This window comes from Saccostrea cucullata, unplaced genomic scaffold (assembly GCF_032062105.1).
Source record: "Saccostrea cucullata isolate Sc308-1 unplaced genomic scaffold, CSIRO_AGI_Scuc_v1 ctg660, whole genome shotgun sequence".
NCBI lineage: Eukaryota > Metazoa > Mollusca > Bivalvia > Ostreida > Ostreidae > Saccostrea > Saccostrea cuccullata.
Window position 1 is genome coordinate 119,435 of NW_026927717.1, and position 16,874 is coordinate 136,308.

General features: G+C 33.7%; 1 protein-coding gene and 1 long non-coding RNA gene across 2 annotated transcripts in view; both read right to left on the minus strand.

Annotated features, from left to right (window-relative positions):
- Positions 1–16,874, minus strand: part of LOC134275332 (uncharacterized) — a 92,192-nt gene that overhangs the window by 34,028 nt on the left and 41,290 nt on the right. Inside the window, exon 9 of the mRNA XM_062757609.1 lies at positions 2,659–2,820. Within this exon, the coding sequence (XP_062613593.1) occupies positions 2,659–2,820 (162 nt within the window). The remainder of the gene's footprint in view (positions 1–2,658; positions 2,821–16,874) is intronic.
- LOC134275326 (uncharacterized) lies at positions 7,962–11,579 on the minus strand. Its single transcript, XR_009993798.1, has 3 exons — positions 11,430–11,579; positions 9,651–9,812; positions 7,962–8,045 (listed from the first exon to the last, which is right to left on the minus strand). It is a non-coding gene; the product is annotated as an uncharacterized LOC134275326 (long non-coding RNA).

Consider the following 16,874-nt stretch of genomic DNA (forward strand, 5'->3'; position numbering starts at 1 on the left):
AAGAGTTATGGTAAAGGTTAAATTTTTTTCGTAAGTACATAAATCTTTAAGATCAAGGTCAAAAGGTATAAGTTGTTGATATCCAATGAAAGGAGTTACCACAAAGAATACATATATGAAATATGAAAGTCCAAGTGCCTACCGTTCAAAAGTTATGATCAAAATTAAAGTTTTTTTTAAAAAGTAGTTTAAAATCCAATGTAAAGGTCAAAGGGTAAAAGTTGTTGATATCCAATGAAAGGTCTTCTCAAAAGGATTACAAATGTGAAGTACGAAAGCCTAGCCCTCACTGTTCAAAAGTTATGGTCAAGATTAAAGTTTCTTCATGAGTATGTAAATCTCCAAGGTCAAGGTCAAAGGGTCAAGGTTGTTGGTATCCAATGAAATGTCTCGCCACAAGAAATACATATGTGAAATATAAAAGACCTAGTATCTACTGTTAAAAAGTTGTAACCACAGTTAAGGTTTTTTAAAAGTAGTTAAAACTCCAGGGTCAAGGTCAAAGGGAAAAAGTTGTTGGTATCCAATGAAAGGTCTTCTTACAAGGATTACATATGTGAAGTACGAAAGCCTTAATCCTCACTGATCAAAAGTTATGGTGAAGGTTAAAGTTTTTTCATAAGTACGTAAATCTCCAATATCAAGGTTAAAAGGTCAAGGTTGTTGTTATCCAATAAAAGGTCTTGCCACAAATAATATATATTTGAAATATGAAAGTCCTAGTATCTACTATTTTAAAAGTTATGGCCAAAGAAAAAGTTTGAAATTTTTGTGTAAAAGGGGGTCAAACTCGAAGGTCAAGGTCAAAAGGTCAAATTTGGTGGTACAATGTACCCAAAGAAAGGTCTTATCACAAGGAATACACATGTGAAATATGAAAGTCATAGCTCCACTAAATCAAAAGTTATGCGCAAGGTTAAAGTTTTTGTGACGGACAGACTGACAGACTGACGGACAGACGAATGAGATTTAATGTCCCCTCGCTTTGGCGAAAGCGGGGAACAAAAAATTGGGCACACTAAACTTAACTTCTCTTGAGCCTTCATCGATCCCACAAATCTGGTAAAAACGCCTGACGAATTTATGCTACAGTATCTAAGTTTGTAACACGATCGCCTATTTTTCTTTGATTTTCAAGTTTGTCCCTTTCTCACATTTAGGTCTCTTTAATTTACACAAAAGTTTGAGCGAGATTCGATAAAACTATGCTAATTTTGACACTCGCTAAAACCATTTCAGAACAAGAAGATCTCCAAAATAAAATACCATATGATAGATTGTAGTCTATGAAAACATTCCACCAACTGGCATTTGCGTCCGTTAACTTGCGTTCGAGTAATGAGCAAATGTTGTCTTGAAAATTTTAATTTGATCAAATTGTGTCTTTTATTACGTCATTTTTATTGTAAATATACTAAACATTCTTGTTCTGAAGTCATTTTCAGAGTTATTACGTAAACGCTCGGATTATCGATATCTTTCATGTAATAAACATGTATATTATAAGCCTTAAATGAAATCAGGTACCTACACTAATTAATCTTAAATATCAACAGCAAAGAAGAAGACAGAAACACCTCAAGTTTGACACAAATTGTACAAATTCAAATATTTTTCATGCTCATCCTTTTGCTTGGATTGGCTGCTTTACTTAGCCTTTTGAAGAGTGATCTTTGCTGAAATAGCCTAGAAGCAATAATTCTGAATGTTCATTCAGTTTTTAAACAAAACAAATGATGGCATGGTTTAATCTAGATCCAAAACAAGTTCGTATCTTTCTTTATATCAATCAGATTTCCCGTGATGATCGAAAACGAGAGTAGAGATGTGCCACATGGGTTGGTCAATCGAGTGATTTCTATTGACTTTATTGCTAAAGTTGTGAGCTTTTGTGCTTTTAAAGACGATGTCGAATGTTTTCATCTAATCCTTAAAAGCTGTGTCTCCTTTTTCATGGGAGGGATATAGATTAATTTATCATAACCAATGTAATCACTGATAGTTTTATGTTGTTGTCAAATCCGTGCTTGAAATCTATGTACAAAAAAGGTTTGTATGATTCCGAGTCAAATCACGCCATATCTAGCAAGATTTTATGAGTGGCTTCAAAAATGGATACCCAAGCGAACCAAAATACTTTAGACGCAGCCTTTGTAGAAAAGCGGTAGATTTCTGAATTAAATCGGTAGGCGGGAGATGGAGTGAAAAAGCGGTAGAATCCTGCCTAAATCGGGAGAGTTAACATGTATGTAAGCTTGCAATCCATAATGTACAACACAAGTATTTGCTGCATTTTTTTGTAAAAAGTACTACATATAAAAGTCATTTCGGCCTGTGCTATTTTTCCTATTTTGTACTTGTGAGCAATTTTGCCTTGTTTTAATTTTGCCCAGTCAAAGTTATGCGTAAGAATTAATACTGTTATCTTTGAATTCAACCACCTATGATTAGAGCAAAATGTTATTTCTTCAATTTTTTTTTTAATAAGCTAATCCTAAACTGAATTCCTATTATTTGGTATTATTAGAGTAATTAAAATTTATAGACATATATATATATTTATATATATATATATAACTCTGTCTAAATAAGATTTCCACAAAGTCAATTCAATTCAATACTAACAAAAAAAGTCCCTTTTCCTCTATCATGATTTACCTTCTGCATTCACCGCTTCATCCTGAGTATCCACCTCCTTGGACACATCACAAACAGGATGAATCGACTCCGGTGAAGCACAGTTTTTCTCAACCAACAATTTTTCTGGTGTAAGATCATTGGCCAGTTTGCTTAAGTCTTCAATGATGGCACTTTTTTCACCTTAAAATTAAATTAAAATATATAATATAAAGCCCTTACATGTATATATCATACACTTCCATTTTAATTCTGTTCCCAGCATGGCACAGTGGACAGAGTTCCTGCTCTAGAGTAATGAATCAATCCTTACATCACAGGTTCAAATCCACTGCTGGACGTGAAGAACTGACCTTCACATGAGAACTTATGAATGGAGGTCATGTGTTTCAGTGGGTGTTGACATTATATCATGTATATCAACATCTAGTTATTTCTCTGAATCATTCATAATCACAATTTAATTTCAAGCTGCATACTTTCATAAACAAATTTGAATCAAAACTTAGGACACTAATTTAAGCTCATACATGTTAACCTATTGTGATGAAAAAGAGGGAGATTCAGACCTCAAAAGCGGTAGCATTGCGTGCGTGTTGTTTAACGCTCGGATTATCGATATCTTTCATGTAATATACATGTATATTATAAGCCTTAAATGAAATCAGGTACCTACACTAATTAATCTTAAATATCAACAGCAAAGAAGAAGACAGAAACACCTCAAGTTTGACATAAATTGTACAAATTCAAATATTTTTCATGCTCATCCTTTTGCTTGGATTGGCTGCTTTACTTAGCCTTTTGAAGAGTGATCTTTGCTGAAATAGCCTAGAAGCAATAATTCTGAATGTTCATTCAGTTTTTAAAAAAAACAAAAGATAGCATGGTTTAATCTAGATCTAAAACAAGTTTGTATCTTTCTTTATATAAATCAGATTTCCCGTGATGATCGAAAACGAAAATGGAGATGTGCCACATGGGTTGGTCAATCGAGTGATTTCTATTGACTTTTTTGATAAAGTTGTGAGCTTCTGTGCTTTTAAAGACGATGTCGAATGTTTTCATCTAATCCTTAAAAGCTGTGTCTCCTTTTTCATGGGAGGGATATAGATTAATTTATCGTAACCAATGTAATCACTGGTAGTCTTATGTTGTTGTCAAATCCGTGCTTGAAATCTATGTACAAAAAAGCGTTTGTGTGATTCGGAGTCAAATCACACGAGATTTTATGAGAGTGGCTTCAAAAATGGATACCCAAGCGAACCAAAATACTTTAGACGCAGCCTTTGTAGAAAAGCGGTAGATTTCTGAATTAAATCCGTAGGCGGGAGATGGAGTGAAAAAGCGGTAGACTCCCGCCTAAATCAGGAGATTTAACATGTATGTAAGCTTGCAATCCATTATGTACAACACATGTAGTTGCTGCACTTTTTTGTAAAAAGTACTACATATACAAGTTATTTCGGCCTGTGCTTTTTTTCCCATTTTGCACTTGTGAACAATTTTGCCCTAATTGTTTTAATTTTGCCCAGTCAAAGTTATGCTTAAGAAATAATACTGTTTTCTTTGAATTCAACCATCTATGATTAGAGCAAAATGTATGTAGCCCTTTGTTATTTCTTTAATTTTTTTTAATAAGCTAATCCTAAACTAAATTCTAATAATTTGGTATTATTATTATAGTAATTAAAATTTATAGACTTATATATATTAAAATATATAACTCTGTCTAAATAGGATTTCCACAAAGTCAATTCAATTCAATACTAACAAAAAAAAGTCCCTTTTCCTCTATCATGATTTACCTTCTGCATTCACCGCTTCATCCTGAGTATCCACCTCCTTGGACACATCACAAACAGGATGAATCGACTCCGGTGAAGCACAGTTTTTCTCAACCAACAATTTTTCTGGTGTAAGATCATTGGCCAGTTCGCTTAAGTCTTCAATGATGGCAGTTTCTTCACCTTAAAAATTAAAATATATAATATAAAGCTCTTACATGTATATATCATACACTTCCATTTTAATTCTGTTCCCAGCATGGCACAGTGGACAGAGTTCCTGCTCTAGAGTAATGAATCAATCCTTACATCACAGGTTCAAATCCACTGCTGGACGTGAAGAACTGACCTTCACATGAGATCTTATGAATGGAGGTCATGTGTTTCAGTGGGTGTTGACATTATATCATGTATATCAACATCTAGTTATTTCTCTGAATCATTCATAATCACAATTTAATTTCAAGCTGCATTCTTTCATAAACAAATTTGAATCAAAACTTAGGACACTAATTTAAGCTTATACATGTTAACCTATTGTGATGAAAAAGAGGGAGATTCAGACCTCAAAAGCGGTAGCATTGCGTGCGTGTTGTTTAACGCTCGGATTATCGATATCTTTCATGTAATATACATGTATATTATAAGCCTTAAATGAAATCAGGTACCTACACTAATTAATCTTAAATATCAACAGCAAAGAAGAAGACAGAAACACCTCAAGTTTGATATAAATTGTACAAATTCAAATATTTTTCATGCTCATCCTTTTGCTTGGATTGGCTGCTTTACTTAGCCTTTTGAAGAGTGATCTTTGCTGAAATAGCCTAGAAGCAATAATTCTGAATGTTCATTCAGTTTTTAAACAAAACAAATGATGGCATGGTTTAATCTAGATCTAAAACAAGTTCGTATCTTTCTTTATATAAATCAGATTTCCCGCGATGATCGAAAATGAAAGTAGAGATGTGCCACATGGCTTGGTCAATCGAGTGATTTCTATTGACTTTCTTGCTAAAGTTGTGAGCTTTTGTGCTTTTAAAGACGATGTCGAATGTTTTCATCTAATCCTTAAAAGCTGTGTCTCCTTTTTCATGGGAGGGATATAGATTAATTTATCATAACCAATGTAATCACTGGTAGTCTTATATTGTTGTCAAATCCGTGCTTGAAATCTATGTACAAAAAAGCGTTTGTATGATTCCGAGTCAAATCACGCCATATCTTAGCGAGATTTTATGAGTGGCTTCAAAAATGGATACCCAAGCGAACCAAAATACTTTAGACGCAGCCTTTGTAGAAAAGCGGTAGATTTCTGAATTAAATCGGTAGGCGGGAGATGGAGTGAAAAAGCGGTTTAACTCCCGCCTAAATCAGGAGAGTTAACATGTATGTAAGCTTGCAAGCATTATGTACAACACATGTATTTGCTGCATTTTTTTGTAAAAAGTACTACATATAAAAGTCATTTCGGCCTGTGCTATTTTTCCCATTTTGTACTTGTGAGCAATTTTGCCTTGTTTTAATTTTGCCCAGTCAAAGTTATGCTTAAGAAATAATACTGTTATCTTTGAATTCAACCATCTATGATTAGAGCAAAATGTTATTTCTTCAATTTTTTTTTAATAAGCTAATCCTAAACTGAATTCCTATAATTTGGTAATATTATAGTAATTAAAATTTATAGACTTATATATATATTTATATATATATAACTCTGTCTAAATAGGATTTCCACAAAGTCAATTCAATTCAATACTAACAAAAAAAGTCCCTTTTCCTCTATCATGATTTACCTTCTGCATTCACCGCTTCATCCTGAGTATCCACCTCCTGGGACACATCACAAACAGGATGAAATCCGGTGAAGCACAGTTTTTTCAACCAACAATTTTTCTGGTGTAAGATCATTGGCCAGTTCGCTTAAGTCTTCATGGCAGTTTCTTCACCTTAAAAATTAAAATATATAATATAAATCCCAGCATGGCACAGTGGACAGATTAATGAATCAATCCTTACATCACAGGTTCAAATCCATGAATGGAGGTCATGTGTTTCAGTGGGTGTTGACATTATATCATGTATTTTTCTAGTTATTTCTCATGAATCATATAAATTCAATAATTTCAAGCTGCATTCTTTCATAAACAAATTTGAATCAAAACTTAGGACACTAATTTAAGCTTATACATGTTAACCTATTGTGATGAAAAAGAGGGAGATTCAGACCTCAAAAGCGGTAGCATTGCGTGCGTGTTGTTTAACGCTCGGATTATCGATATCTTTCATGTAATATACATGTATATTATAAGTCTTAAATGAAATCAGGTACCTACACTAATTAATCTTAAATATCAACAGCAAAGAAGAAGACAGAAACACCTTAAGTTTAACATAAATTGTACAAATTCAAATATTTTTCATGCTCATCACTTTGCTTGGATTGGCTGCTTTACTTAACCTTTTGAAGAGTGATCTTTGCTGAAATAGCCTAGAAGCAATAATTCTGAAAGTTCATTCAGTTTTTAAACAAAACAAATGATGGCATGGTTTAATCTAGATCTAAAACAAGTTCGTATCTTTCTTTATATAAATCAGATTTCCCGCGATGATCGAAAATGAAAGTAGAGATGTGCCACATGGCTTGGTCAATCGAGTGATTTCTATTGACTTTCTTGCTAAAGTTGTGAGCTTTTGTGCTTTTAAAGACGATGTCGAATGTTTTCATCTAATCCTTAAAAGCTGTGTCTCCTTTTTCATGGGAGGGATATAGATTAATTTATCATAACCAATGTAATCACTGGTAGTCTTATATTGTTGTCAAATCCGTGCTTGAAATCTATGTACAAAAAAGCGTTTGTATGATTCCGAGTCAAATCACGCCATATCTAGCGAGATTTTATGAGTGGCTTCAAAAATGGATACCCAAGCGAACCAAAATACTTTAGACGCAGCCTTTGTAGAAAAGCGGTAGATTTCTGAATTAAATCGGTAGGCGGGAGATGGAGTGAAAAAGCGGTAGACTCCCGCCTAAATCAGGAGAGTTAACATGTATGTAAGCTTGCAAGCCATTATGTACAACACATGTATTTGCTGCATTTTTTTGTAAAAAGTACTACATATAAAAGTCATTTCGGCCTGTGCTATTTTTCCCATTTTGTACTTGTGAGCAATTTTGCCTTGTTTTAATTTTGCCCAGTCAAAGTTATGCTTAAGAAATAATACTGTTATCTTTGAATTCAACCATCTATGATTAGAGCAAAATGTTATTTCTTCAATTTTTTTTTAATAAGCTAATCCTAAACTGAATTCCTATAATTTGGTAATATTATAGTAATTAAAATTTATAGACTTATATATATATTTATATATATATAACTCTGTCTAAATAGGATTTCCACAAAGTCAATTCAATTCAATACTAACAAAAAAAGTCCCTTTTCCTCTATCATGATTTACCTTCTGCATTCACCGCTTCATCCTGAGTATCCACCTCCTGGGACACATCACAAACAGGATGAATCGACTCCGGTGAAGCACAGTTTTTCTCAACCAACAATTTTTCTGGTGTAAGATCATTGGCCAGTTCGCTTAAGTCTTCAATGATGGCAGTTTCTTCACCTTAAAAATTAAAATATATAATATAAAGCTCTTACATGTATATATCATACACTTCCATTTTAATTCTGTTCCCAGCATGGCACAGTGGACAGAGTTCCTGCTCTAGAGTAATGAATCAATCCTTACATCACAGGTTCAAATCCACTGCTGGACGTGAAGAACTGACCTTCACATGAGATCTTATGAATGGAGGTCATGTGTTTCAGTGGGTGTTGACATTATATCATGTATATCAACATCTAGTTATTTCTCTGAATCATTCATAATCACAATATAATTTCAAGCTGCATTCTTTCATAAACAAATTTGAATCAAAACTTAGGACACTAATTTAAGCTCATACATGTTAACCTATTGTGATGAAAAAGAGGGAGATTCAGACCTCAAAAGCGGTAGCATTGCGTGCGTGTTGTTTAACGCTCGGATTATCGATATCTTTCATGTAATATACATGTATATTATAAGCCTTAAATGAAATCAGGTACCTACACTAATTAATCTTAAATATCAACAGCAAAGAAGAAGACAGAAACACCTCAAGTTTGACACAAATTGTACAAATTCAAATATTTTTCATGCTCATCCTTTTGCTTGGATTGGCTGCTTTACTTAGCGTTTTGAAGAGTGATCTTTGCTGAAATAGCCTAGAAGCAATAATTCTGAATGTTCATTCAGTTTTTAGACAAAACAAATGAAGGCATGGTTTAATCTAGATCTAAAACAAGTTCGTATCTTTCTTTATATAAATCAGATTTCCCGCGATGATCGAAAACAAAAGTAGAGATGTGCCACATGGGTTGGTCAATCGAGTGATTTCTATTGCTAAAGTTGTGAGCTTTTGTGCTTTTAAAGACGATGTCAAATGTTTTCATCTAATCCTTAAAAGCTGTGTCTCCTTTTTCATGGCAGGGATATAGATTAATTTATCGTAACCAATGTAATCACTGGTAGTCTTATGTTGTTGTCAAATCCGTGCTTGAAATCTATGTACAAAAAAGCGTTTGTATGATTCCGAGTCAAATCACGCCATATCTAGCGAGATTTTATGAGAGTGGCTTTAAAAATGGATACCAAAGCGAACCAAAATACTTTAGACGCAGCCTTTGTAGAAAAGCGGTAGATTTCTGAATTAAATCGGTAGGCGGGAGATGGAGTGAAAAAGCGGTAGACTCCCGCCTAAATCAGGAGAGTTAACATGTATGTAAGCTTGCAATCAATTATGTACAACACATGTATTTGCTGCATTTTTTTGTAAAAAGTACTACATATAAAAGTCATTTCGGCCTGTGCTATTTTTCCCATTTTGTACTTGTGAGCAATTTTGCCTTGTTTTAATTTTGCCCAGTCAAAGTTATGCTTAAGAAATAATACTGTTATCTTTGAATTCAACCATCTATGATTAGAGCAAAATGTTATTTCTTCAATTTTTTTTTAATAAGCTAATCCTAAACTGAATTCCTATAATTTGGTAATATTATAGTAATTAAAATTTATAGACTTATATATATATTTATATATATATAACTCTGTCTAAATAGGATTTCCACAAAGTCAATTCAATTCAATACTAACAAAAAAAGTCCCTTTTCCTCTATCTTGATTTACCTTCTGCATTCACCGCTTCATCCTGAGTATCCACCTCCTTGGACACATCACAAACAGGATGAATCGACTCCGGTGAAGCACAGTTTTTCTCAACCAACAATTTTTCTGGTGTAAGATCATTGGCCAGTTCGCTTAAGTCTTCAATGATGGCAGTTTCTTCACCTTAAAAATTAAAATATATAATATAAAGCTCTTACATGTATATATCATACACTTCCATTTTAATTCTGTTCCCAGCATGGCACAGTGGACAGAGTTCCTGCTCTAGAGTAATGAATCAATCCTTACATCACAGGTTCAAATCCACTGCTGGACATGAAGAACTGACCTTCACATGAGATCTTATGAATGGAGGTCATGTGTTTCAGTGGGTGTTGACATTATACCATGTATATCAACATCTAGTTATTTCTCTGAATCATTCATATCTTCATAATCACAATTTAATTTCAAGCTGCATTCTTTCATAAACAAATTTGAATCAAAACTTAGGACACTAATTTAAGCTTATACATGTTAACCTATTGTGATGAAAAAGAGGGAGATTCAGACCTCAAAAGCGGTAGCATTGCGTGCGTGTTGTTTAACGCTCGGATTATCGATATCTTTCATGTAATATACATGTATATTATAAGCCTTAAATGAAATCAGGTACCTACACTAATTAATCTTAAATATCAACAGCAAAGAAGAAGACAGAAACACCTCAAGTTTGACACAAATTGTACAAATTCAAATATTTTTCATGCTCATCATTTTGCTTTGATTGGCTGCTTTACTTAGCCTTTTGAATAGTGATCTTTGCTGATATAGTCTAGAAGCAATAATTCTGAATGTTCATTCAGTTTTTTAACAAAACAAATGATGGCATGGTTTAATCTAGATCTAAAACAAGTTTGTATCTTTCTTTATATAAATCAGATTTCCCGCGATGATCGAAAATGAAAGTAGAGATGTGCCACATGGCTTGGTCAATCGAGTGATTTCTATTGACTTTATTGCTAAAGTTGTGAGCTTTTGTGCTTTTAAAGACGATGTCGAATGTTTTCATCTAATCCTTAAAAGCTGTGTCTCCTTTTTCATGGGAGGGATATAGATTAATTTATCGTAACCAATGTAATCACTGGTAGTCTTATGTTGTTGTCAAATCCGTGCTTGAAATCTATGTACAAAAAAGCGTTTGTATGATTCCGAGTCAAATCACGCCATATCTAGCGAGATTTTATGAGTGGCTTCAAAAATGGATACCCAAGCGAACCAAAATACTTTAGACGCAGCCTTTGTAGAAAAGCAGTAGATTCCTGAATTAAATCAGTAGGCGGGAGATGGAGTGAAAAAGCGGTAGAATCCTGCCTAAATCAGGAGAGTTAACATGTATGTAAGCTTGCAATCCATTATGTACAACACATGTTTTTGCTGCATTTTTTTGTAAAAAGTACTACATATAAAAGTCATTTCGGCCTGTGCTATTTTTCCCATTTTATTCTTGTGAGCAATTTTGCCTTGTTTTAATTTTGCCCAGTCAAAGTTATGCGTAAGAAATAACACTGTTATCTTTGAATTCAACCATTAGAGCAAAATGTCATTTCTTCAATTTTTTTTTAATAAGCTAATCCTAAACTGAATTCCTATAATTTGGTATTATTATAGTAATTAAAATTTATAGACTTATATATATATTTATATATATATATATAACTCTGTCTAAATAGGATTTCCACAAAGTCAATTCAATTCAATACTAACAAAAAAAGTCCCTTTTCCTCTATCATGATTTACCTTCTGCATTCACCGCTTCATCCTGAGTATCCACCTCCTTGGACACATCACAAACAGGATGAATCGACTCCGGTGAAGCACAGTTTTTCTCAACCAACAATTTTTCTGGTGTAAGATCATTGGCCAGTTCGCTTAAGTCTTCAATGATGGAACTTTTATTACCTTAAAAATTAAAATATATAATATAAAGCCCTTACACGTATATATCATACACTTACATTTTAATTCTGTTCCCAGCATGGCACAGTGGACAGAGTTCCTGCTCTAGAGTAATGAATCAATCCTTATATCACAGGTTCAAATCCACTGCTGGACGTGAAGAACTGACCTTCACATGAGATCTTATGAATGGAGGTCATGTGTTTCAGTGGGTGTTGACATTATTATATCATGTATATCAACATCTAGTTATTTCTCTGAATCATTCATAATCACAATTTAATTTCAAGCTGCATTCTTTCATAAACAAATTTGAATCAAAACTTAGGACACTAATTTAAGCTCATACATGTTAACCTATTGTGATGAAAAAGAGGGAGATTCAGACCTCAAAAGCGGTAGCATTGCGTGCGTGTTGTTTAACGCTCGGATTATCAATATCTTTCATGTAATATACATGTATATTATAAGCCTTAAATGAAATCAGGTACCTACACTAATTAATCTTAAATATCAACAGCAAAGAAGAAGACAGAAACACCTCAAGTTTGACATAAATTGTACAAATTCAAATATTTTTCATGCTCATCCTTTTGCTTGGATTGGCTGCTTTACTTAGCCTTTTGAAGAGTGATCTTTGCTGAAATAGCCTAGAAGCAATAATTCTGAATGTTCATTCAGTTTTTAAACAAAACAAATGAAGGCATGGTTTAATCTAGATCTAAAACAAGTTTGTATCTTTCTTTATATAAATCAGATTTCCCGCGATGATCGAAAACGAAAATGGAGATGTGCCACATGGATTGGTCAATCGAAAGATTTCTATTGACTTTATTGCTAAAGTTGTGAGCTTGTGTGCTTTTAAAGACGATGTCAAATGTTTTCATCTAATCCTTAAAAGCTGTGTCTCCTTTTTCATGGGAGGGATATAGATTAATTTATCGTAACCAATGTAATCACTGGTAGTCTTATGTTGTTGTCAAATCCGTGCTTGAAATCTATGTACAAAAAAGCGTTTGTGTGATTCCGAGTCAAATCACGCGAGATTTTATGAGAGTGGCTTCAAAAATGGATACCCAAGCTAACCAAAATACTTTAGACGCAGCCTTTGTAGAAAAGCGGTAGATTTCTGAATTAAATCAGTAGGCGGGAGATGGAGTGAAAAAGCGGTAGACTCCCGCCTAAATCAGGAAATTTAACATGTATGTAAGCTTGCAATCCATTATGTACAACACATGTAGTTGCTGCACTTTTTTGTAAAAAGTACTACATATACAAGTTATTTCGGCCTGTGCTTTTTTTCCCATTTTGCACTTGTGAACAATTTTGCCCTAATTGTTTTAATTTTGCCCAGTCAAAGTTATGTTTAAGAAATAATACTGTTTTCTTTGAATTCAACCATCTATGATTAGAGCAAAATGTATGTAGCCCTTTGTTATTTCTTCAATTTTTTTTAATAAGCTAATCCTAAACTAAATTCTTATACTTTGGTAATATTATAGTAATTAAAATTTATAGACTTATATATATTAAATTATATAACTCTGTCTAAATAGGATTTCCACAAAGTCAATTCAATTCAATACTAACAAAAAAAGTCCCTTTTCCTCTATCATGATTTACCTTCTGCATTCACCGCTTCATCCTGAGTATCCACCTCCTTGGACACATCACAAACAGGATGAATCGACTCCGGTGAAGCACAGTTTTTCTCAACCAACAATTTTTCTGGTGTAACATCATTGGCCAGTTCGCTTAAGTCTTCAATGATGGCAGTTTCTTCACCTTAAAAATTAAAATATATAATATAAAGCTCTTACATGTATTTATCATACACTTCCATTTTAATTCTGTTCCCAGCATGGCACAGTGGACAGAGTTCCTGCTCTAGAGTAATGAATCAATCCTTACATCACAGGTTCAAATCCACTGCTGGACGTGGGGTGCGTATCATTACCGCTACATTTTCAAAATTTTCATTACCGCTACATAGTCATTACCGCTACAAAAAACCTTACGTTACCGCTACATAAAAAAGTATACATTACCGCTACATTGCCTCTTTGTTAGCCAGCCACTTATGCATGTACAGTGCAACCTATACATGTACATGCATAAGACCCGTTCCTTCTGCTCACCACGGGGAGGTGAAAGTAGGACTTTGAACAGGATGTTTTGTTTTTTTTTTTTTAAATCAACAAATAATGCATAGAGATCTATTTTGCAGCTGCTTTTGCAACTCTTTTCAACACATCAACACATGTTACTCGAACTACACCTGGCTAAATCGAAATGTAGCGGTAATGAGTTGTTTTTGGCTGATTCAGTATGTAGCGGTAATGAGTTGTTTTTTGCCGGAAAAATGTAGCGGTAATGATCGGTCGAAAATCTGACAAAATGTAGCGGTAATGAGTTGAAATTTTTGGCAATGTAGCGGTAATGTTGACCTCCCTGGACGTGAAGAACTGACCTTCACATGAGATCTTATGAATGGAGGTCATGTGTTTCAGTGGGTGTTGACATTATATCATGTATATCAACATCTAGTTATTTCTCTGAATCATTCATAATCACAATTCAATTTCAAGCTGCATTCTTTCATTAACAAATTTGAATCAAAACGTAGGACACTGATATAAGCTTTCAATCCATTACAACACACATTTTTGCTGCACTTTTTTGTAAAAAGAACTACATACACAAAGTTATTTTGGCCTGTGCTATTTTTCCCATTTTATACTTGTGAACAATTTTGCCTTGTTTTAAATTTCCCCAGTCAAAGTTTTTGCTTAAGAAATAATATTGTTTTCTTTGAATTCAACCATCTATGTTTAGAGCATAATGTATGTACCCCTTAGTTATTTCTTCATTTTTTTGAAGGTCGTGTGTTTCAGTTGTTGTTGGCATTATATCATTTGGAATTATTCAATCTATTTTCAGATCAATGTGAAGGAAACAAATCCTTGTATTCACCTGAAACTTCATGTGCAGGTCAATATAACTTAGTATTTTCGAACATAGTTTGATCTCAGCCAAATTGATGAAAATTATTCATTTATACAATAATATCTTGTATTCTATATTGTATAGTACTGCCCTTTCCTTCAGAACCCCTGATCCTCAGGGCCATGAATTTCACAATTTTGGTAGAGTGCTCACAGCTAATTACAAACATGCAAATGGTTTGACTACTTGTTGTCTAGAAGTGAAGAAAATTTTAAAAGATTGCACTAATTTTGGTGGTTTTAGCCCCATCCCTAAGGTTCCACACCCTAGCATGCTTCATGAAATATACCTAAGTGACATGTCCGTGTGATTTACACACCAATATTTAAAGAAGAAGTCTCAATAAGGCATTATCTGTGGTCCCCGGTTACCCGTCAAATTTTAAACTTTCATTATAAAACTTAACAAGAGGCCCACGGGCCTTATAGGTCACCTGAGTATTGTGTAACAACTTTCAAACAATTAAATTTAGTTCATGTTTTAAACCAGAGGCCATGAAATTCACAATTTACAATTTTGAAAGAGGCACCCTTGCTTATCATAATTATAAACTTAGCATGCTTACTCTTTTAACTTAATACCCAGACGTAGATCAGAGTAACAAAGAGAAAACGCACTACCACTTTATACCCAGTTGTGCACCTCACCCTAAAGGAACCAGTGACCCATGGGCCACATATTTCAAAATTCTGCAAATGTTATCATAAAATGATTGATTAAGACAAAAGAGCAGATTTCAAAGCATTAATTTATATTTAGACTATGTAACCCCCCCCCCCCCTGACCCTGGGGGCATAAAAAACCACTTTGATAGATGCACCTTTCTTCATCATAAATATATATATACTTGGATAATTGGCATAAAACCCAGGAGCAAAGGAAAAGATTTTCAAAGAATTTATTTTTACTATATAATCAATAGAGCCCCGCCCTAGCACCATAACCCTTAAACCTGAGGCCTTAAAATTCTAAATTTTGGAAGAGGCACTCTTGCTCATCATAACTATGTGCTTAGTTAGTTTATTTAAAAAATTTATAAATCTTGAGTTCTTCATCCCCCCCCCCCCCAAAAAAAAAAAATTTCTTAAGCATTTAGGCTGGTGCGATATGAATAAACATACATTGAAATTGTTGTTTTATTTTTCAAATTAAAATGGGTAACAGTTTGATTCCAACTCCTACATAATCGATTTTTCTCAAATTTGGAAGAGTTTACTTTTTTTTTTTTTTGCTTTATCAAACTTCTGTTCAGGATTATTGCTTTTTTTCTCAGCCCCCTCCCCCCTTTACAAAAGGAAAAGAAGTGTATTTCTGTGTGTATTTACCGTAATTTATTATTCGTTCGCTTTTACTGTTTAAACTGTCATATGGAAGAGAATTAATGGTGGTTAATATATTTGATAGATGCATTTAAAGATTCAAGATAAAAAAAAAGTGATTAGGGGATTTTCAGACCAAAAATATCCCAACATGCAAAAAGCAGGCCCCTCGCCCACGCCAAATTAAGAAGAAAACGAATAGTGCAAGTAAAATTCAAGCTTCTTAAATAATATTTTAACCCGGTCATTGTTAATTATTTCTTATTTCACGCTACCGCAAGCTAACCAGGTCTTCCTTTTATAGTACCAGATTTAAATGTCTCCGCCCATGTGTATGTAATAGAGAAACCGTACTCTTATCGAAAGAAAATGTTCCGGAATTTGTTTGTGCGACAGATGTTGAAAATTGGCTTTTATTTCTTGATACTCAAAGTCATAAATAATGAATGTAAGAAATTTTAATCAGAAATACTTTGTTATACACCATGAAAATAAAAATAATACCATATCCTCAAGTATTTTCTGTAAAATACAGGCGAAAAAAGGGACCAAGCTACTATACTTAAGTGGAAAACTCCTTTACTAGTTTTTTTTCTACTAAGCCAACTGTGATATTGATTTGAATATCATTTTTGTGTATACTCACACTTTGAAATATACATAGGGAAATGTGCCCTAACATGACATCACAATGAGGCTGCAGTGAGGTTAGTAATCAAAGTACTGAAAGTACTAGTGGGAGTTGATCATTAAATTAATTCGATTCATGATTGATTGATTGCATATTGTTTAACGTCCCTCTCGAGAATTTTTAACTCATATGAAGCTTCCACCACTTGCCGATGGAGAACTGCATATTTTTACTTATACTCGGCGCCCTTTGAGCAGAGAGGGATCTTTTTTTAGCCAGCACCTACTGCGACCCGGGACCTAAGTTTATACGGTAGAGGGATATGGAAAT